We start from the raw sequence: 24,192 nt of genomic DNA, 5'->3' as shown, positions 1-24,192 counted from the left end.
TTGCCTTCATTTTTTGTTAACCACTGTATAGATAGTTTTATTAGGCACATTTTGTTTATTTGGGATTGTCTCATATTTCAATGTATTTTTCCTATTAAGTACTGGGTATAAATACACTATATAACAGTGTAGGTTCAGCATGGCTGAGAAAGAACTTCTAAGATCAATCTCATTCACAATTACTACAAAAAAATTTAAATACCTTGGAATAAATTTAACCAATGCTGTCAGAGATCTCTACAATGAAAATTATAAAACATTAAAGAAAGAAATAGAAGACACACTCCAAAAAATGGAAAAATCTTCATGCTCATGGATTGGAAGAATCAATATCATCAAAATGTCCATGCTACCAAAGCAATTTACAGATTCAATGCAATCCTAATTAAATTAGCAAGGACATTCTTCTCTGATCTAGAAAAAACTGCAAAATTCCAAATGGAAACACAAGGGACCCCAAATAACTAAAGCAATCTTAACAAAAATAAAGCTGGAGGCATTACAATACCAGATTTCAAGACATACTACAGGACAGTTATAATCAAAAAAGTCTGGTACTGGCACAAAAACAGATGTGTAGACCCACAGAATAGAAACTCCAGAAATCAATCCATGCATCTGCAGCCAATTTATCTTTGACAAAGGAGCTAAAATCAATCCCTGGAGCAAGGACATTCTCTTCAGCAAATGGTGCTGGGAAAACTGGATCTCTCATGCCGCAGTATGAAACTCAACCCCTATCTTAAACCTTACACAAAAATCCACTCAACATGGATCAAATACCTAAATCTATGACCCAATACCATCAAATTACTAGAGAACATTGGGGAAACTCTGCATTGGCATAGGCAAAGACCTCTTGGAAAAGACCCAAAAAACACTGAGAATTAAAGCCAAAATTGACAAATGGTATTAACAAGCTGAAAAGCTTCTGCACTGCAAAGGGAACACACAGCAAAGTGAAGAGACAACTGACAGAATGGGAGAAATTATTTGCAAATTACACAACTGATACAGATTAATATCCAGACTCTATAAAGAACTCAAGAAACTCAACAACAAAATAGTTAAGAAATGGGAAAGTGGGGTGAGCAATGTGGTGTAGCGGGTAAAGCCACCTCATGCAGTGCTGGCATCCCATATGGGTACTGGTTTGAGTCCCGGCTGCTCCACTCCTGATCCAGCTCTTTGCTATGACCTGGGAGAGCAGAAGATGGCCCAACTTCTTGGGCCCCTGCACCCCTATGGGAGACATGGAAGAATCTCCTGGCTCCTCGCTTTGTACAGGTGCAGTACCAGCCATTACTGCCATTTGGGGAGTGAACCAGTGAGCTGGAAGACCTCTCTCTTTCTCTGCCTCTGTACCTCTGCCTTTCAAATAAATAAATGAATATTTAAAAAATGGGCAAAGGACTTAAATAGCCATTTTTCAGGAGAAGAAACTGAAATGGCCAACAAATACTTGAAAAAATGCTCAGGATCACTAGCCACCAGGTAAATGCAAATCAAAACCACATGAGGTTTCACCTCACCCCAGTTAGAATGGCTCTCATACAGAAATCAACAAACAACAAATACTGGCAAGGATGTAGGGAGAAAGGTATCCTAATCCACTGTTGGTAGAAATGTAAACTGGTGCAGAAACCTCAGAAATCTGAGTATAGACCTACCACATGACCCGGCTATCCCACTCCAGGGAATTTACCCAAAGAAAAAGAGATCAGCATATGAAAGAGTGATCTGTAACCCCATGTTCATTGCATCTCAATTTGCAATACTTAGAATATGGAATCAACCCAGATGTCCAACTGAAGACTGGATAGAGAAATTGTGGTATATATACACTATGGAATACTATACAGTGGTTAAAAAAATGCAGCAAAATGGGTGCAACTGGAATCCATTATACTTAGTGAAATAAGCCTATCCCAAAAAGTCAAATACCATATATTCTCTTTTATGAGTGGCAACTAATAAAGTATCTAAAAGGTAATCTATAGGAGTAACACTGACACTTTGAGATGTGATGATTTTGAACAGCCCTTGTCTCAACTGTTGAGAAACAGTGATTTGTTTTTTTCTTCATACTATTTGTTGAACTCTTTACTTAGTGTAGGGCTAATCTTATGAGTATAAAATTAGCTGAAAATCTTTATAAAAATAAGAGTATGAATAGGATAGGGAGGAAGGAGAAGGGTGGGAGTATGGGTGGTAGGGAGGGTAGGGTAGGAAAATTCACCATGTTCCTAAATTTGTATATATGAAATGTATGAAGTTTGTATACCTTAGATAAAAAAGAAAAGAAAAATAAATAGTATATGCTCCAGCAGTGGTTATATGTGATTCATACACATACTTACATATACATGTACTGGTCTTGATTGTCTCATTTCTTGGTTTTGGCAAGTCAATAGCAGCATGATGGGGTTGGTTTGAATTTGCTTGTTTAAGATTTCTTTATTTATTTGAAAAGTGTAAGTTTCAGAGAAAGAGTGAGAGATAAGAGAGACTGAATGAGAGCGATCTTCCATTTACTGCTTTACTCCCCATGTGATGGTGTCAGCTGGTACTGTGCCAGGCTGAATCTAGGTGCCTGGAAATCCATCTGTGTCTCCCATGTGGGCAACAGGGCTCCAAGTACTTGCCCATCTTCTTCTGCTTTCCCAGGAATATTAGCAGGGAGCTGGATTATAAGTAGAGCAGCCAGGACTCAAACCAGTGCTCATATGGGATACCAGTGTCACAGGTGGCAGCTTAACCCACTGTGCCACAACATTGGCCCTGGTTGAATTCTGACAGCACAGAATTATTGCGAATCTGTCCTCATAATTATGCTAGATAGCCTTTTCCAGATTAATTTAAAACATGTCACTTGACAGGAAGTTAAATGCCTTTTCTTTTTTAAAAATATTTTTATTATTTATTTGAGAGGTAGTTACAAGACAGAGGGAGACAGACAGGTCTCCCATCTGTTGGTTCACTTCCCAAGTGGCTACAATGGCTGGAGCTAGGCTGATCTGAAGCCAGGAGCCAGGAGCCAGGAGCCAGAAGTTTCTTCCAGGTCTCCCATGTGGGTGCAGGGACCCAAGCACTTGGGCCATATTCTGCTTTCCAAGCCATAGCAGAGAGCTAAATTGGAAGAGGAGCAGCTGGGGTATGAACCAGTGCCCATACGGGATGCTGGCACCATAGGCGGAGGCTTAGCTCATTACACCACAGTACTGGCCCCTGTCATATTCTTTCCATTGGCCAAGATCACCTCACTTATTAGGGTTAAAGAGATGAAAATAATAGGGTTAAATGGTTAAATTTAGCTATAGCCTTAATGAATTTTTATTCTGAAATGGCTTTTTTCCTTTAACTTTTTGTGCTCCAGCCAGGATTCTAGAGAATGGAATCTAGTCTTCTTTCCTCTGTAAGTACCTGTTTGTGGCTTTCAACTTGTGACAGTGCATAAGTGACAAGTCACTGATGTGCATGGATGTGTGATTTGCTGGATTTGGATTTTATAGCCAATGAAGTTCAGTTAAAATTTCACAAAATCAGAAGGTGGGGCTTTATATATCAGCAATGGCATCTGAGTCTCCAGTGAACAATATGGTGTCCTGAAGTGAACGTAAGACTTGGGTTTGATTTGTAGTTTTTCTGCTTAAACTAGTGTGTCTCTTAGATTGTTTCATAGTTGATAAACGGTGAATAATATCACTTTTCTCCAGTACTACTTCAGTGACTAAACATTACTACATGTAAGGGAAAGCAGTAAACCGTGCTTGGCACAGAGAGGGCAATCAAACAACATGACTTATCTGAGTATGTGAATTTGAGCAACAAAACAAAAATCAACAGTGTTGCATAATAACCAATTGAAGAAAATAAACATTCTTATTCATGTACATAAATAACTGAGCAAATAAGTAAACAGGGTAAAGGAACAGCTCTTTATCTTACAGAGGAATTCCAACTAACAAATGTTGATGGAGACAGAAATATAAAATTGCCACAGTAACAACTGTTGCAGGCAAAAAACTATCAGTGGTTGCTCATATTAGCAGGCAGAAGTTTAAGGAAAAATAGATTTTTTTATAGCCTCAAAATATCTCCAAAATAAATCTGAGTTATAAAAGGAAAAATAGTAACTCTCTTATAAGAAAGTTGGCAGACAACACACTTACCATGTGACAGCACCAATGGTAAGGAGACCGAGTAACCTTATGTGTCCCCTGACAGAATGCATTGAGAAGGACATGTCACTTATATGGTATTTGGGCCAAAAATGGGTACCTTCAATCAAATCATGGGAAAACAATACATGGCGCAAGTTGAAGAAATTCTTGAGCATATTTATCAAAAGAGTGAAGGTCATGAAAGACAAAGAAAGACCAAGAAAATGTCACCATTCTGAGGAAACCAAAGAGACAGAACAACTAATAACAATGTGGAACATCAATGGAAAAACTTTAGTTTAGTTTACTGTACTGTACCAATAGTGATTTCTTTGTTTGGATAATTGCACTATGGCTACACAAGATGCTAACATTGGGGAAGCTGGGGGAAGAGAACATAGGAATTTATACTATTTTTTTGCAACTTTTCTGTAAGTCTGAAATTTTTTCAAAATAACAAGAAGAAGTAAATAAATAAGACACACATAGTTATACTGTTAGCATAGTCACCTCACAGGCCAGCTGGTAAGAGAAAAACAGCCTGTTCAAAAAAGATCACAGACAAACCAGTGACTCTTTATTATACACAGGGGTTGGTGAAATGACAGATTTGTTTCTGTCAAAGAATCCCCACCAAACATTCCCAGTGATGTATCTGGTTACTGAATGCTTGCCATGGGCTGGAGTCATTCAGTAAGATGCAATTCCATGGTGAAAACTGTAATCTTCATTAGGATCCAGACTTAGAAAAGGCCCAACTTCAAAGATTCTGACTTGCATAGACTGAGTACTCCCATTTCCAGAAGTTCAAAAACCTCTTTTCTTATCTAAATGAAAGAAAAGGAAAAAAGAAAAAAAAAGTTAAGATCAAGAAAAGATGGTCTTGGTGAATCAGTTCAGTCAGCTGGATGCCCTGGTATTCACACAGCTGATATGGCTGGAATCAGAGAGAGCAACAGTCCTAACTCACATTTGATTTGGCTGAAATAGTTACATGAACAAAGGGAGGATTACTATACAAAACATAAGTTTCACCTGAGTGTGCTTTTGTTTGCAGACATTCAGAGTAAAATACTATGCCAAGGTATTTCAAGGACCTCAGAGTGTGCTTGATGTAACCCAGATGATATGCAGCATAAGATTTTATTGTTTAGGAAAATTGTTCATAATGGCATCAACATAGTAAAGATAACATGGGTTACAAGATTTTTTGGATGCTATTTCTCTTAATTACAATTAAAAAACTAATGAATTCGTCAGATTTAACATTAATAACTGAAATCATCAAACATTGCCTCATGTGTCTGACCTCGAATTTATTAAATATCTTTTGTGATATAAACTTCTTAAAAAATTTAAGGTTTATTTCAATAAGGTGAACAATTTCATGTATTTTATACATACATACAGATTTAGGTGCATAGTGATACTTTCCGCCCAACCCCCCCTCTAGCCCATGCTCCCACCGACCCTCCTCCTGTTTTATTTTTTCTTTTAATTATTACAATGACATACTTTTAGTTTATTTTATAATAATAAGCTTAAATGACCAATAAGTAAACAATTCAACAAACAGTATAAAGAAAAAAAGTCAGTCTGGAGATTCCTCAGAAACCTGAATATAACCCAACCATTCAACTCAGCCATCCCACTCCTTGGAATTTACCCAGAGGAAATTAATTTGGCAAACAAAAAAGCTGTCTGCACCTTAATATTTATTGCAGCTCAATTCATAATAGCTAAGATCTGGAATCAACCCAAATGCCCATCAACAGTAGAGTGGATAAAGAAATTATGGGATATGTACTCTATAGAATACTATACAACAGTCAAAAACACTGAAACCCAGTCATTTGCAACAAAATGGAGGAATCTGGAACACATTATGCTGAGTGAATTAAGCCGGTCCCAAAGGGACAAATATCATATGTTCTCCCTGATCAGTGACAACTAACCGAGCACCAAAGGGAAACCTGTTGAAGTGAAATGGACACTATGAGAAACAGTGACTTGATCAGCCCTTGTCCTGACTGTTGATGAACAACAGTTCATCCCTCTTAGGATTTTTTTTGTGTTCTAGTTAATACTATTGGTTGAACTCTGTAATTAACACACATTTATTCTTAGGTGTTTAAATTTAACTGAAAAGTGATCCCTGTTAAATATAAGAGTGGGAATAAGAGAGGGAAGAGATGACAATTTGGGACATGCTCAAGCTGACTTGCCCCAAATGGTGGAGTTAGACATGTGCCAGGGGATTCCAATACAATCCCATCAAGGTTACATGTACCAATGCCATCTTACTAGACCAAGTGATCAATTTCAGTTCACAATTGATCATACTGATAGGTCTAAGAGTCAAAGGGATCACACAAACAAGACTAGTGTCTGTTAATACTAACTGATAGAATAAAAAAGGGAGAGAATGATTCAACATGGGAAGTGGGATACACAGCAGACTCATAGGATGGCAGATGTCCTAAACAGCACTCTGGCCTCAGAATCAGCCCTTAAGGCATTCGGATCTGGCTGAAGAGCCCATAAGTGTATTTTAGGCATGGAAAGCCAAGACACTCTGGCCAAAACAAACAAACAAACAAACAAACTTAAATGAAAGATCTCTGTGAGTGAGATCCCAGTAGAAAGAACAGGCTATCAAAGAAGGAGGTACCTTACTCTGAAGGGAGGAGAGAACTTCCACTTTGACTATGACCTTGTCTAAATAAGATCGAAGTCAGCGAACTCAAAAGGCTTCCATAGCCTTGGCAACTCATGACTAGAGCCTAGGGAGATTACTGATGCCATAAACAAAGAGTGTCAATTTGTTAAGTCAACAACAAGAGTCACTGTGTACTTACTCCTCATGTAGGATCTCTGTCATTAATGTGTTGTTCAATGTGAATTAATGCTATAACTAGTACTAAAACAGTATTTTTCACTTTATGTTCTGTGTGGGTGCAAACTGATGAAAACTTTACTTAATATACACTAAATTGATCTTCTGTATATAAAGAGAATTGAAAATGAATCTTGATGTGAATGGAATGGGCGAGGAAGCAGGAGATGGGAGGGTGCGGGTGGGAGGGAAGTTGTGGGGGGGGGAAGCCATTGTAATCCATAAACTGTACTTTGGAAATTTATATTTAGTAAATGAAAGTTTAAAAAAAAGAAAAAAAAAAACCACTGTTCCTCAACAGTAGAGACAATAATAATGAACAGTGCTAAAATCTCAAAAAGTCAATTTTGTTCATACACATTATATTTTTATTTATTTTTTATACTCTATTAGTTACCAAAGATCAGGGGAAACATGAGATTTCTCTCTTTTGGGACTGGCTTATTTCACTAAGTATGGTTTCCAGTTGCATTCATTTTGCTGCAAAATACAGGACTTCATTCTTTTTTTAACCATTGAGTAGTGTTCCATAGTGTATATATACTACACTTGATCTTAGCCAAAAGGCCAAGAAGTGATCCATCCATAGTGTATATATACACATTTTCTTTATCCAGTCATTGGTTGATGGGCATCTGGATTGATTCCTTATCTTAGCTACTGATAATTGAACTGCAATAAATGTGGGGGTACAGAAAACTCTCTAACAGGCTGATATAATTTCATTTGGGTACATTCCCAGGAGTGGGATGGCTGGGTCATATGGTAGATCTATTTTCAGATTTCTGAGGAATCTCCATACTGTCTTTCACAATGGCTGGACTAGTCTGCGTTCCTACCAATGATGGATTAAGGTACCTTTTTCCCCCGCATCTTCATCAGCATTTATTGTTTTTAGATTTCTGTATGAGAGCCATTCTAAGAGGTGAGGTGAAACCTCAATGTGGTTTTGATTTGGATTTCCCTGGTGGCTAGTGATCCTGATCATTTTTTTTTCAAGTGTCTGTTGCCATTTGAATTTCCCCTTTTGAAAGATGGCTGTTCAAGTCCTTTGCCCAATTCTTAACTGGATTGTTTTCTTGTTGTTGAGTTTCTTGAGCTCTTTATAGAGTTTGGATATTAATCTTTATCAGTTGCATAGTTTGCAAACATTTTCTCCCATTCTGTCAGTTGTCTCTTCACTTTGCTGAGTGTTCCCTTTGCAGTGCAGAAGCTTTTCAGCTTTTTAATACCATTTGTCAATTTTGGCTTTGATTCTCAGTGTTTTTTGGGTCTCTTCCAAGAAGTCTTTGCTTATGCCAACGCAGAGTTTCCCCAATGTTCTCTAGTAATTTGATGGTATTGGGTCATAGATTTAGGTATTTGATCCATGTTGAGTGGATTTTTGTGTAAGGTTTAAGATAGGGGTTGAGTTTCATACTGCGGCATGAGAGATCCAGTTGTAGCGATCTCTGACAGTCTTGGTTAAATTTATCCCAAGGTATTTAAATATTTTATAGCTACTGTGAATGATCTTACAAGTTCTTTCTGAGCCATGGCATTGTCCCTGTGTACAAAGACTATTGATTTTTGTGTGCTGATTTTATATCCGGCAACTTTACCAAACTCTCTTGTTCCAATAGTTCCAATAGTCTCTTAGTGGAGTCTTTTAGTTCCTCTCTATATAGAATCATTTCATTTGCAAACAGTGATAATTTATGTTCTTCCTTTCCAATTTGTATCTCTCTATTTTTCTTGCCTAATGGCTCTGGCTAAAACTTCCAGGACTATATTGAATAGCAATGGTGAAAATGGGCATTCTTGTTCAGTTCCAGATATTAGTGGAAACACTTTCAGCTTTCCCCCATTCAATATGACGCTGGCTGTGGGTTTGTTGAATATTGTCTTGATTGTGTTGAGAAATGTTCTTCCTATACCTAATTTGCTTAAGGTTTTTATCATGAGAAAATATTATATTTTACTTAGTGCTCTCTCTGCATCTATTGAGATAATCATATGGTTTTAATTTTTCAATTTGTTAATGTGATATATCACATTTATTGATTTGCATATGAAGAACCACCTCTGCATACCAGGGATAAATCCCACTTGGTCCAGGTGAATGACCTTTTTGATATACTGTTGGATTTGATTGGCCAGTATTTTGTTTAGGATTTTTGCATCTATGTTCAACAGTGACACTGGTCTATTGTTCTCTCTCTTTGGTGTATCTTTTTCTGGTTTTGGAATTAAGATGATACTGGAAGGAGTTGGGAGGATTCCTTCCCTTTCAATTGTTTTGAACAGTTCGAGAAGAATTGGAATTAATTCCACTTCAAAAGTCTGATAGAATTCAGTAGTGAAGCCATCTGGTCCTGGGCTTTTCTTCGTTGGGAGGGTCTTCATTACTGATTCAATCTCCATCTTGGTTATTGGTCTATTTAGTTTTTAATGTCACCGTGTCTCCATTTTGGTAGACTGTATATCCAGGAATCTAGCCATTTCTTCTAGATTTTCCAATTTGTTGCCATATGGCTGTCTAGTAATTCTTGATGATTGTTTCTATTTCTGTGGTATCATTTGCTATATCTCCTTTTTCATTTCTGATTTTATTGATTTAGGGTTTTTTGGGGGGGGGCTAGGCCAATGGTGTATTGATTTTATTTTTTGAAAAAACAGCTTTTCATTTTATCAATCTTTTGTATTTTTTGTTTAAATTTTATTTCTTCTCTAATTTTAATTATTTATTTCCTGCTAATTTGGGGTTTGGTTTGTTGTTTTACTAGGTCCTTGAGATGCACTGATAACTCAAGTATTTGATGCCTTTCTTGATGTAGTCACCTATTGCTATAAACTTCCTGCTTAAAACTGCTTTTACTGTATCCCATAAGTTTTTGTAATTGATTTTATTCATTAATTTGAGAGTTATATTGAGAGAGAAAGAGAGAGAGAGAGAGAGAGAGAGAGAGAGAGAGAGAGAGAGAGAGAGAGAAAGGTCTCCTATCCACTAGTTTATACCCCAAATGACTGCAATGGCTGGAGATGGGCTGATCTAAAGCCAGGAGCCTCTCTTCTGGTACTCCCACATGGGTGCAGGAGCCCAAGCACTCAGGACATCCTCTACTGCTCTCCCAGGCACATTAGCAGTGAGCTGGATCAGAAGAGGGGCAGCCAGGATACAAACCAGTGTCTATATGGGATGCTGGTGCTGTAGATAGAAGCTTAGCTTACTACACCACAGCGCCACACCCTCCTCCCCATAAGTTTTGATATGTTGTATTGTCATCTTCATGTTTCCAGAATTTTTTTGATTTTCCTTTGATTTCTTCTGTGACCTGCTATTCATTCAGAAGTATGTTCTTTAGTCTCCATGTATTTGCATAGTTTCTAGAGATTCTTTTATTTTACTTAGAGATATAAATTTTAATACAATTATTTCTTTTTTGAACTTAAATGGGAACCAGAATGGGATGACTCAGAAGATGATGGTGCCTTGTTTGTCTTTTCTGTGATCACTAGATGAAGAAGATCTGGAATGATTTCTCTTTCTGTTCTTCTCAGGAGAAGATGATGAACTTGAAGATCTTCTTCATGGGGAAGATGAGCCACTGTGGGACCTGGAGCTGGATCTTGATTTTGACCCACAAAGTCTCAAACAGAGAATCTCAAACATTCTCTGTAACTGGAACAAGATCTTGACTGTGAATCAGAAGAACTTCTTCAATGAAACCTGGACCTAGACCTTGAACTTCAGAGAGATGATGAGTGTGATGAAGAATGTGATGTGAAGATTGAGGCTTTGAGTGGCTTAATTTACTAGAATTCTTTTTATTACTGCTATCTTCTTCTTCACTGGCATCAAGATTATACTTTGAGAGATCAGCATCATCTTCATACTCATCTTCATCTAATTTATATTTAGGAAGATCTTCATCCTCATCCTCTTATTCTCCTTCTGATGCTTTGTCTTCAACTTCTTCTCTATAGATGGAGGACCAACTGCCTTTTCTCTCTTTTTTTCTTCTTATCTCCAAACTCAACACATTCATTGTCAGATTCTTCTTTCTATATATTAAATATTTTCTCTTTCATTAAAACCACCTCCATAGCCTGTTCCTTCTTATAGTTTAGCATACTTTGGAATATTACACATGTTACATTCTGATCTTTTGGCCCAGTTCACATTACTGCAAGTCTTACACTGCCAGTAGTAGGCACTAAAAAGGCCTCAGCTTTTTTCTGAAAGTCTTTCCTATTTCAGTGCCTCCATTTTTATCATCTTGGCTTTAGTTATTATCTCCTGACCACATTGATTACACCTGGTTCTTCTAACAAAGTTTAAGTTTCCACAATTTTTTGTCAGCAAATCCAGTCCCCATCACTAACCAGAAATTCTTGGTCAATATTTTGTATGCCACCATGTTCAGCCAACCATAGCTACCTCTTCAGAGAAGGAATCTGGGTGTGAACTTTCAGCACCTTGGGGCTGTCCTCACACTGCCTGACTCTTGCCTACAAGTATGTCAGCCATTGATAATGAGGACACTAGGCCAGGGTTGAATTTGAATGACTGTTTAGACTAAGATGGCTGTGAGATTATTTCCTGGTGGAAAAGTTATAATACAAGCATCTTTTCTAAGGCTAAACTCTCTATGGAGTCTTTTAAAAATTTTATTTATTTATTTATTTATTTTTAAAATTATTTACAGGCAGAGTAGACAGTGAGAGAAAGAGACAGAGAGAAAGGTCTTCCTTTACCATTGGTTCACCCTCCAATGGCCGCTGTGACCGGTGCGCTGCAGCCAGCGCACCATGCTGATCCGAAGCCGGGAGCCAGGTGCTTCTCCTGGTCGCCCATGTGGGTGCAGGGCCCAAGCACTTGGGCCATCCTCCACTGCACTCCTGGGCCACAGCAGAGAGCTGGCCTGGAAGAGGGGTAACCGGGACAGAATCCAGTGCCCCAACCTGGACTAGAACCCAGTGTGCCGGCACCACAAGGTGGAGGATTAGCCTATTGAGCCATGGCGCCGGCCTCTCTATGGAGTCTTAAATTGTTAATTTCCAGTTTCATTCCATCATAGTCAGAAAAGACACATGGTATGATCTCAACTTTTTTTGAATTTGCTGAGAGTTGTTTTATGGCCTAGGATATGGTCTATCCTAGAGAATGTTCCATCCACTGAATAAAAGAATGTGTGATCTTCAACTGTGGAGTGAAATGCTCTGCAGATATCAATTAGGTCTAATTGGTCTACAGTGTAGATTAGCTCTGTTTTTTTGTTTGTTTGTTGTTGTTGATTTTATATCTAGTTGATCTGTCCAGTGCTGAAAGTGGGGTGTTGAAGTCCCCTGTTACTACTGTATTGGAGTCTAAGTCTCCCTTTAGATCCATTAGCACTTGTTTTAAACAGCAAGACACCCTGGCATTGGGTGCATATACATTTATTATAGTCACATCTTCCTGTTGAATTGATCTCTTAATTATTACATACTTCCCTTCTTTGTCTCTTTTTAACAGCTTTTGTGTTAGAGTCTATATTGTCTATATTAGGATGGCCACACATGCTCATTTTTGCTTTTTGTTAACATGGAATAACTTTTTCCATCCTTTCACTTTCAATCTGCATGTGTCTTTGTTGGTGAGGTGTGGGTTTTTTCTTCTTTTCTTTCTTTTTTTGCAGAGAGAAAAGCAAGATTTGAGGTGTGTTTCTTGTAGGCAACAAATAGATGGATCTTGCTTTTTGATCCATTCAGCCAGTCTGTATGTTTTAATTGGAAAATTTAAGCCACTTATACATTCAAAGTTATTATTGATAAGTAATGATTTGGTCTTACCATTTTTCCATAAGTCTCAGATTGTTTGCTTTGGATTTCTTTTGTGCTTTTACTAGGAGATTTTTTTGCCTTCACATTCTTCCATAATGATGACTATCATTCTCTGTTTCTCTGTATAGCATATCCTTAAGAATCATTAGTAAGGCTGGACAAGTAACAAATACAATTTCTGGGTTTTTTTGGAAGGTCTTTATTTCACTTTCATTTATAAATGAGAGCTTTTCTGGCTACATTATTCTGGGTTGACAGTTTTTTTTTTGTTTGTTTTAGGAGTTGGACTACATCTCTCCATTCTCTCCTAGCCTGTTATGGTTTATTAAGAGAAATCAGCTGTTAGTCTAATGGGGGATCCTCTAGGTTCTCTGGCATTTTTTTGGTGCATTTTTAAAAATCTGTTCTTTATATTTCAGTGTTGAAAGCTTGACTATAATGTGTCATGGTGAAGAACTTTTCTGATTGTGTCTATTAAGAATTCTATGTGCTTACTATACTTGGATGTCCCTTTCTGGGGAAGTTTTCTGCTATTATTTCACTGAATACACCTTCTAATATACTCTCTTTCCATGCCCTCAGGAACTCCTAAGACATGTATGCTTGGTCATTTGATAGTGTCCATAAATCTTGAATACAATTTTCAGATTTGACATGAACAACTGAAATCATCAAACATAGCCTCATGTGCTTGACCTTAAAATTTGTTAAGTAAGTTTTAAAAACCAGTGAATCATGGGGAAGAATGTATGAGAGGGGCCAGTGCTGTTACACAGTGGGTTAATGCCCTGGCCTTAAGCACTGGCATCCCATATGGGCGCTGGTTCGAAACCCAACTGCTCCTCTTCCGTTCCAGCTCTCTGCTACAGCCTGGGAAAGCACTGGAAGATTGCCCAAGTCCTTGGGCCCCTGCACCTGTGTGGGAGACCGAGAAGAAGCTGGCTCCTGGCTTCAGATCGGCACAGCTCCAGCCATTGGGGCCATCTGGAGAATGAATCATCAGATGGAAGACCTTTCTCTCCCTCTCTGCCTCTCCTCTCTCTGTGTAACTCTTTCAAGTAAATGAATAAATCTTCAAAAAAGAAAAGTATGAGAGAGAGAGAAAGAGACAGAGATTATGTGTGTGTTTATGTGTGTGTGTTCATGTATGTATGCATGTATGTGTCTTAAGGGACCTGAGCAAATTGTTTTTTAATCTTAACTAGTATTTGAGATAATACACTGATCAATTATAACTGGGCTTGGCCATTCTGAGGATGTAGTTTTATGTGGTAAATTAATTCAGCATGCATTGAGGAGTTAATTCTAAGCCTCTTCAATGGTTACAGTCATGATTTATTATTGGTTAGTGTCTGACAGCCATGTTTATTACTGTGCAAACCAATTTTCCTCCTAAGAGTTCTTCTGAAGCACCAGGGTAGTTTGAAAAATTACTTCCATGATAACATACTAGGTGGCAAAATCAAATTTTCACATTATGATGGGAATGGATTGCTTTTCATAAATATATATATATATTAAAATCTAATGCTGTACTCAAAAAGGTATTCATTTCTAATACACTGAGACAGCAAAAAATTTCCATACCCCATAAAATCAAAACACCTTTGTAAATCAAGTAAATGAGTTTTTTTTTTTTTTTGAAGATGCTAATAAGGCAATTTGTGCCCTGCCCTGGGCAAAAGTGCATACACGAGGAGTCTCCCGAAAGTTTATGTAACATTTATATTATGAAAAACTATGCATGGATTTCAGATTGTGGGGCACCAAAATAAACTTATCTTTTATATTTTTATTTATGTAAAAGGCAGAGAGAGAGAGAGAGATTGAGTAAGAGACACACAGAAAACTCTTTCATCCTCTAGTTCAGTCCCCAGTGCGCACACCAGCACAGGGTACACCAGACTGAGGCCAGGTGCTTGTAACTATCTGGGTCTCCAGATAGTGGCAGAGAGCCAACTACTAGAGCCATCATCTGCTGCCTCTCAGGGTGCACATTAGCAGGAAGTGGGAATGAAAATTGGAGTTGGAACTTGAACCAGGCACTCCAAAAAGAGATGCTGGTATCCCAAGTAGCATCTTAACTGCTGTTTCAAATGTTCATCTCAAACTTACCTTCTCCACAAGCTTTTTGAAGTACATTGTTATAAGGGTGAAAGGCAAAGATGAAAAACAGCCAAAGATGAAAAAGTGCTAAGTCCTTCAGATTCTTTCAGTAATACACACAGAAAGGCTGTAGCTAAGTTTAAGGGAAAGTGGTGACCTTCATAACTGTAGTTACCTTGGATTTAAAAAGATACAGATCTTCAAAGCCAGAATGCGCTGGCTCCTCATGTCAAAGACTTTTTGAACTTGAGTTTACATTGAACAAAAGATGATTAAAGGCAATGGCTAGTTACACATTACCTCAGGAATGTCCATCATTCTCCTCAGCTTCTGATCTCTCCAATTCCAATCAAAAACAAGGAATTTTAAGGGGTTCAAATTAAGGCCACCTGAAAGAGACAGGGAGAAGAGCTGCTATCGTAAAGATCTTATGACATAAGCTGATTAAAATGACTTTATTCTTCTGGTCGCATTTTGCTTCGTATGCTGTCCTCTCTGCCAGCTACTAATCTGTGCACGTTAAGTGCTGCCCTTGGTTTGATAGTAAACAATGCAGCACTCAGAGACGTCCTCTCCTCACAGGCTCAGCGCTGCTTGGAAGGAAGCAGAGAAGCTGCTCTTGGTCATGTCAAGTGCTCGCCTGCTGGCCAGACCTCTGTATCATGAACCCAGAGGTGGGGTCTCATGCCTGGCAGGGATTTGACTATACACTAGACTCTGGAATACTGTGGGTTAGATAGTCCCTGAGGTCCCCTCCAGCCTTCACACCCCATAGGCATCTTCTAGATACACAGGATCTGAAAGGGAATAAGTCCATGGCTTACCAGCCTCATCAAAAAGTAGCTTGAATGCTGCACATTCATCTTTATTGCCTTTCGTGCCTAAGTCAAACCACACAACCCTCCCTCATCCTCTCCCCACTCTCCTCCTCAGAGTCATGCAGACTACTAGGCTCAACTCTCTGCGGTACCACTGCCCCAGAGCACAGGGCACAGCTTATCAAACCCACAGTATTCCAGAGTCTAGGGTACAGTCAGCTCTCCCCCTGCTGCAAGCCGATACATATCACTTGTAGAAGCCAGACCTGAAACCCTCCTGTACCTTCTCTCTTTTGCATTTCCCTGTGGTTATTTCAACATGTTTTTGTCTGCTCCAAATTCTTATTCATGCTTTTTATAATTAACATGTCTCTTACTTACAACTCTCTTGGAAAGATTTAAGATGGTAAATTGAAAAGGAAAATGGGTTGATAGTCTTCTCTTAAAAATAACTTTTAGCTTATGGGAGAGAAAAGAGGTACAGCCTATCTGTAATGAAACAGGGGATTATATAATAAGAATTTGAGAGTGCTTACTATTTGATAAAAATAATTTTCGTTCTGACATATTCCAGAAACATCAGAACCTAAACAGCATCACTTGCAAAGATGATCACTGAAGTGTTATTTCCATCAGCAAGAATTAGAAACAACCCAAATGTTCTATAAAAATTGTTTTATAATAAAATATTATAGAGCATTTACAAATGAAAAATTAAACATTTTCTTGATAAGGAAAGGCCATAAGAAATATTTTCAGTAAAAAAAAGTAGGTTATAAAGTGGTGAGATAGACTACAATCTCTGTTTTACAAAAATAAAAATATAAATGAATAGAAATAAAAGACTGAAAAGAAAGTTATTCATTATTAATTCACAGGAGATTATCTCCATATTGACTTATTTTCTCCTCTGTATGTTTTTCCATTTTTCAAAGGCTGTTATAGTCAGATAATGCCCTTCATTATGTAAACACCACAGTTCTGTCTATAACTGTACAGATTCCAATATTATTATTTTTCAACATCTGAAAACTCTTCATATATATCAACATACAAACATCTTGATCAGTCATGAACAGCTACATAAAGTTAGTTACACATCAATGATCTCACTTCTTCAGATTTTCAATTTTAAAGTGCTAGGACTCTTTTCCTTAAATATTTTGTAATAGCCCTATCATCTGTGGCCAGTGAACATTAAGCCATTCATTCAATCAGAAATAGAAAAGTTACTTTCATTAATTTAAAAAATCAACAACTCGATGTTATTGTTTTTACGTGAAATAGGCATTCACATGGAGTTTTTATTATTCTGTAGAAATCTAATTTCAACAGTTGGAACAGCCAATTTTCTCTCACTACCCCGGCTTTTAAATGCAGAAGAGAAGACAGTGGCCCTGTTGTGTGCCATTGTGTGTGTGTGTATGTGCAAGAAGATGTGTGTCTGGTGACACACACAGAAACCTGTATTCCAGGAAGGGGAGGATCTTCAGCTAAATAATCTGAGAGAGGCAGGGGCTACCTTGAAAGGCTTCCCTGGTGTCTGCCTCTCCCACAGAAGGGCTATGAGGTATCTCTCACCTTCAATACCTTCCTATGTCTACAAGACAAAAGTCCAAACTCCTCTACTTAATCTTCAAGGTCTTCCTTCCACAATCTTTCCAACTGAATGACTGATGCTCAGAATGTCTCCACACAGGGAAGTTGGTCTTACAAAGAAAACTAATAATTAGCATTTGTTGCCTGCTTAAGTTACGACATTCATTATGCTGAGCTTTATACTGGCATTTTATGTTCATAACAACTATTGAGGTGGAGGTACTGTTGATATCACTAATGTCTGGATAAGAAAATAGGCATAGGAATGCTGAGTAACTTGCCAACTCTACAAAGCTGGCAAATTTGTGGATCTAGGATTAGAATCCAGAGGTCTGAGGCCATAATAGGGGCTTTTAACCTCTACATAGTATTCCTACTTACTCTCTCTTTTTAAAATTTCACAAACATTTTGATTTTTTTTGAGAGGGAGGGAGGGATCGACGAGGTGAAGTAGGGGGAGAGAGATACATGCAGAGAGACAGACACACAGAGAGAGCTCCCATCCCACTGGCTCATTCCCCAAATGCCCAGGAACAACTAGGGTTGGGCCAGGCCAAAGCTGGGGATGGGGAACTCAATCCATTTCTCCCTTGTGTGTGGCAGGGACCCAACCATTCGGCCATCTCTTGTTGCCTGTCAGGGTCACATTAGTAGGAAGCTGGAACTGGGTGTGGAGCTAGGACTCAAACCCAGGCATTCGGATACAGAACGTGGGAGGCCCAAATGACATCTTAACCATGAGGCCAAATGCCCACTCCTCACTGTCTCCTTTTGATATACCATGTGTATCTGCCTATCCTTTTGTTTGTTGTCTTTAAAATTTTTTCATTTATTTACTTATTTAATTTTATTTAAGAGATAAGGAGTCAAAGAGACAGAGAGATTTCCTATTCATTGGTTCACTCCCCAGCCAGGGCTGGGCCAGGCTTAACGCAGGAGCTGGAAACTAAATCCAATTCTCCCATTTAGACAGCAGGAGCCAAACTACTTCAGCCGCCACTGCTGTCACCCTAGGCATGCATTACTTGGAATTGTGGGAAGAGCTGAGATTTGAGCTCAGAAACCTTGATATAAGATGCAGTGCCAAGAATGACATAAAGTGCATATCAAAGAGCCCCAATATGGAGATAGCTCTACCCAAAATGACCTAGAAAAGAAGGAACCTTGACTTAGTGCACCAGGCCCATTATGACCTTGTGGTACACAGGTGCTCAGCTTTGTCAGCTGGCAGCTGCCATGAAACTCTGTGCTTGGGAGAGTCTGCAACCAAGTCTATCCAGAGTGACCATAACTTGGATGAATTTGACATCTGCCTGCCTGGAGCATCCCAGACTATGGACTCTGCTCTTTTATTCTCCCTTGTCTCTTTGTTTGATGGGAGTGATACACATTACTAAGTAACCTTGTGTGTTTGCTATAATCAATTTCTTTGTATGTGTTTAATAAATGAATTTGACATTGTGGAAAGACACAGATGCACAGTCACCTTCTTGGGAAAGAATATCTCCCAGATATGGACACTTACTCTCATGAGGGGTGTCTAGCACTGAACTAAGTCAAGTAGGCACTCAAGAAATGTTTGCTTAGGCTGGGAGCCAAGATGGTAGCTGAGTAAGAGGCTCTGGTGACCATCCCCCAACACAGACATCAATGTGAAGACTATACATACACCAAGTCACTCATGGTCACAAGAGCAATGGGAGCCAGGTGAGAGACTCCATGTTTTTATAATCATAAGAAAAGTCACACTGAAGAGAGCAAGAAGGAAAGAGTTGCCCATGTCATCCCTCCCCCAGCTCCAAGGAGCAATGCATGGAGAGAAGCCTCCGACTTGGGAGAGGGAGAATGAACTGAATTGCAATGTCAGGCATACTCTGAAAACATTCAGTTGGGCTGGTCCTACCCCTGTGAATTGATCATTTGGAGCTTTCACAGACAGGTGTGCCATCTATCCCCCAACTGCGAGCAGCAAGTCAAACTCCAGCCCTCTGGAGAGATAAGGAGAGGGAGATTAGGACCATACTTGGGAGCTCAAGGCCAGGCCTACCATAACAAGGTTTTGCAGTTGATAAAGCCCAAAGGCCTCTTATCACATAGCTGGTGCTCATGGGTTGAATCTCTCCACTTGCATGGCATCTGGCAGATACCTGCTCTCTGGGGGAGTTGAACTCATTTTGGCCATGTGTCACTAGGACTTTGTGGGGCCCATGGACTGGGGGACCCAAGTGCGACCAACCTAGGGGTAATTTAGGGAGCCAGAGGGATGCCTTTATCACCCTTCACTCAACCTTGAACAGACAATAAGGGACCAAGGGACTGTGTTTTAGAAATCAGTGTTGGGCTGGTAAAGCCCAATGCTAGGTAGATCCTAATGGTTTCTGTCTGGAGGCCAGTGCAAGTTACTGGACTTGCTATAGTATCAGGCAGAGGCCTATGCCCTGGGGAGATAGACTTGTTTTGGCATGTAGCACCTCCAGCTTCTCCTGGGCCTTTACAACCTCATGATTGTACAAGGCCTGTTATCTGTGAGAAACAGGTGTGATGCACTCAGGGCATCCCTGAGTAGCTGAGAGCTGTCTCTCTCGCCCCTTCTACAACCATTGACAGCAAGGAATCAGACTATCCCATTTGCAGATGACATGGTTCTATATATAGGGGATCCTAAAGACAACATTGAGAGACTATTGCAACTCATAAAAGAGTTTGGCAAAGTAACAGGATACAAAATTAACACACAAAAATCAATAGCCTTTGTATAAACAGACAATCCCATTGATGATAGCTACAAAAAGAATTAAATACCATGGAATAAATTTAACAAAGGATGCCAAAGATCTCTATAATGAAACTTACAAAACATTAAAGAAAGAAATAGAAGAAGAAATTAAAAATGGAAAAATCTTCCATGTTCATCAATCAGAAGAATCAATATCATCAAAATGTCCATAATACTGAAAGCAATTTACAGAGTCAATGCAATCTCAATCAAAATATCAATGAGATTCTTCTTATATCTAGAAAAAAATGATGTTAAAATTCATATGGAGGGGGCTGGCACTGTGGCATAGTGGGTAAAGTGGCTGTCTGCAGTGCTGGCATCATATATGGGCACCAGTTTGAGTCCCGGCTGCTCCATTTCTGATTCAGCTCTCTGCCATGGTCTGGGCAAGTGGTAGAAGATGGCCCAAGTCCTTGGGCCTCTGCACTCACGTGGGAGACCTGGAGCAGGCTCCTGGCTCCTGGCTTTGGATTGGTACAGCTCAGCCATTGTGGCAAATTGAGGAATGAACCAGCGAATGGAAGATCTCTCTCTCTCTCTCTCTCTCTGCCTCTGCTTCTCTCTCTGTGTATCTATGACTTTCAAATAAGTAAATCTTAAAAAAAATTCATATGGGCTGGCGCCACGGCTCAACAGGCTAATCCTCCGCCTGCGGCACCAGCACCCTGGTTTCTAGTCCTGGTTGGGGTGCCGGATTCTGTCCCGGTCGCTCCTCTTCCAGTCTAGCTCTCTGCTGTGGCCCGGGAGTGCAGTGGAGGATGGCCCAAGTGCTTGGGCCCTGCACCTGCATGGGAGACCAGGAGTAAGCACCTGGCTCCTGGCTTCGGATCAGCGTGGTGCGCAGCGGCCACTTGGGGGTGAACCAATGGAAAAAAGGAAGACCTTTCTGTCTGTGTCTCTCTCTCTCACTATCCACTCTGCCTATCAAAAAAAAAAATTCATATGGAAATACCAGAGACCCCCAAATAGCTAAAGCAATCTTACACAACAAGCCAGAGGCATCACAATACCACATTTCAAGACATACTACAGGGCAGTTATAATCAAAACAGCCTGGTACTGGCACAAAAATAGACATGTAGACCAATGGAACAGAATAGAAACTCCAGAAATCAATCCACACATCTGCAACCGACTAATTTTTGACAAAAGAGCTAAAATCAATCCCTGGAGCAAGGATAGTCACTTCAGCAAATGGTGCTGGGAAAACTGGATCTCCCATGCAGAAGTATGAAACTAGGATACACCCACCTTACACCATACACAAAAATCCACTCAAAATGGATCAAAGACCTAATCTACGATCTGATACCATCAATTAACTAGAGAACATTAGGGAAACTCTGCAAGACATTGGCATGGGCCAAGAGTTCTTGAAAAAGGCCCTGGAAGAGAGAACGATCCAACATGGGAAGTGGGAGACACAGCAGACTCATAGAATGGCAGATGTCCTAAATAACACTCTGGCCTCAGAATCAGCCCTTAAGGCATTTGGATCTGGCTCAAGAGCCCATGAGACTATTTTAGGCATGGAAAGCCAAGACACTCTGGAAAAAAAAAAAAAAAAAAAAAAACAAACCTAAATGAAAGATCTCTGCAAATGAGATCCCAGTAGACAGACCGGGTCATCAAAGAAGGAGGTACCTTTCTCTGAAGGGAGGAGAGAATTTCCACTTTGACTATGACCCTGTGGGAATAAGATTGAAGTCGGCGAACCCTAAAGGCTTCCATAGCCTTGGCAATTCATGACTAGAGCCTAGGGAGATTACTGACGCCATAAACAAGAGTGTCAAATTGTTAAGTCAACAACAGGAGTCACTGTGTGCTTACGTCTCATGTGGGATCTGTCCTTAATGTGTTGTCCAATGTGAAGTAATGCTATAACTAGTAATGAAACAGTATTTTTACACCTTGTGTTTCTGTGTGGGTGCAAACTGATGAAATCTTTACCTAATATATACTAAATTGATCTTCTGTATATAAAGATAATTGAAAATAAAAAAAAAGCTTGGTGTTAAATTGGAAATTACACAGAAAATTAATCAATTCTTAAAAAAATATCATGTAGGATCTCTGTCCTTAATGTGCTGTGCACTTTTATTTAATGCTATAACTAGTACTCCAACAGTATTTTTCACTTGGTGTTGCAATGTGAGGGCAAACTGTTGAAATCTTTACTTAATATATACTAAACTGATCTTCTGTATATAAAGAGAATTGAAAATGAATCTTGATGTGAATGGAAGGGGAGAGGGAGCGGGAAAGGGGAGGGTTGCGGGTGGGAGGGAAGTTATGGGTGGGGGGAGCCATTGTAATCCATAAGCTGTACTTTGGAAATTTATATTCATTAAATAGAAGTTTAAAAAAAAAAAAAGAAAAGAAAAAGGCCCTGGAAGCACAGGCAATCAAAGCAAAAATTGACAAATGAAATTACATCAAGCTGAGAAGCTTCTGCACTGAAAAGGAAAACTCAGCAGAGAAAAGGCAACTGACATAATGGGAGAAAATAATTGCAAACTATGTAACTGATAAAGGGTTAATATCCAGACTCTATAAAAAGCTCAAGAAACTCAACAACAACAAAGCAAACAATCAAGTTAAGAAATGGGCAAAGGACTTGGACAGGCATTTTTTAAGAGAGGAAATTCAAATGGTGAGCAGACACTTGAAAAAATGCTCAGGATCACTAGCCATCAGGGAAATGCAAATCAAAACCACAATGAGGTTTCTCCTCACCCCAGTTAGAATGGCTCTCATACAGAAATCAACAAACAATAAATACTGGCAAGGATGTGAGGATAAAGGTATCCTAATCCACTGTGGGTGGGAATGTAAACTGGTACAGCCACTGTGGAAGAAAGTATGAAGATACCTCAGAAATCTGAGTATAGACCTACCACATGACCCAGCTATCCCACTCCAGGGAATTTACCCAAAGGAAAGATACCTGCCATATGATCCAGTTATCCCACTCTTGGGAATTTACCCAAACCAAAAGAAATCAGCATATGATAGAGTATCTGTACCCCCATGTTCACTATAGTATAATTCACAGTAGCTAAGATAAGAATCAACCTAGATGTTCATCAACTGAAGACTGCAAAAAGAAATTATAGTATATGTACACAATGGAGTACTACTCAGCTGTAAAAAAAAATGAAATCCTTTCTTTTGCAACAAAATTGATACAACTGGAAAACATTACACTTAGTGAAATAAGCCAGTCCCAAAAAGACAGATATGTCTTTCCTGGTCTGCGGTAACTAACAGAGTACCTAAAATGTAATGTATTGAAGTGAAATAGACTGTTTGAGATTAGATGATTGTTTACAGCTCTTTGTTTCCTCTGCCTCTAATGAGAGACAGAGAGGCAGAGAAAGACAAAGAGAGAGGCAGAGAAAAAGAGAGAAATCTTCCATCTGCTGGTTTACTCCTCAAATGGGAGCAATGGACAGGGTTGGGCCAGGTCACAGCCACAAGCCAGGAACTCCATTCATCCATGTCTCCCACATGGGTGCGGAGGCCCAAGCACCTGGGCCATCCTCTACTACTTTCCTAGGTACATCAGTGGGGAGCTGGACCAGAAGCAGAGTATCCAGGACTCAAACTGCTGCCCATATGGGATGCCAGCATTGTAAGCAGCAATTCAAATCACTACATCATGGTGCTAGCCACAAGCATAGTCTTTTAATAAATGGTGTTGGGAAAGTTCTACCACAATGCAGTAAAATTAGAAATTGACATTAAGAAAAATGTAAACTACACTAACATATGGAAATTAAACAACTAACTCCTGAACAACAAGTAGGTCAAAGAAGAAATCAAGGAGGAAATTAAAAAAATTTCTTGAATGAAAATGGAAACAACATAACAAAACTATGGGATACAGCAAAAGCAGGGCAAAGATGGAAGTTTATAGCAATGCCTGCCTGCATCAAAAAACCAGAAAGATCTCAAATAAACAACTTATCATTGCATCTCAAAGAATTAGAGAAACAAGAACAAATCAATCCAAAATTGGTATAG

General features: G+C 39.2%; 1 protein-coding gene across 8 annotated transcripts in view; it reads right to left on the bottom strand.

Moving 5' to 3' along the window:
• Positions 1 to 4,484: 4,484 nt before the first annotated feature.
• The window catches only part of COL8A1 (collagen type VIII alpha 1 chain), a 603,924-nt gene continuing 584,216 nt past the window's right edge, over positions 4,485 to 24,192 (bottom strand). For 3 of the 8 annotated variants that reach the window (XM_062206860.1, XM_062206870.1, XM_062206878.1), the window contains exons 10-11: positions 15,271 to 15,359; positions 4,485 to 4,990 (exon numbers count right to left, since the gene is read on the bottom strand). In XM_062206860.1, the coding sequence (XP_062062844.1) occupies positions 4,907 to 4,990; positions 15,271 to 15,359 (173 nt within the window). In that variant the 3' untranslated portion in view covers positions 4,485 to 4,906. The remainder of the gene's footprint in view (positions 4,991 to 15,270; positions 15,360 to 24,192) is intronic. The other 5 variants (XM_062206886.1, XM_062206900.1, XM_062206908.1 and 2 more) reach the window with 5 other exon arrangements.

Source organism: Lepus europaeus, chromosome 2, assembly GCF_033115175.1.
Source record: "Lepus europaeus isolate LE1 chromosome 2, mLepTim1.pri, whole genome shotgun sequence".
NCBI classification, from domain to species: Eukaryota; Metazoa; Chordata; class Mammalia; order Lagomorpha; family Leporidae; genus Lepus; species Lepus europaeus.
Note: the sequence above shows the minus strand (reverse complement) of the source record. Positions and strands in the feature narration are given on the sequence as shown.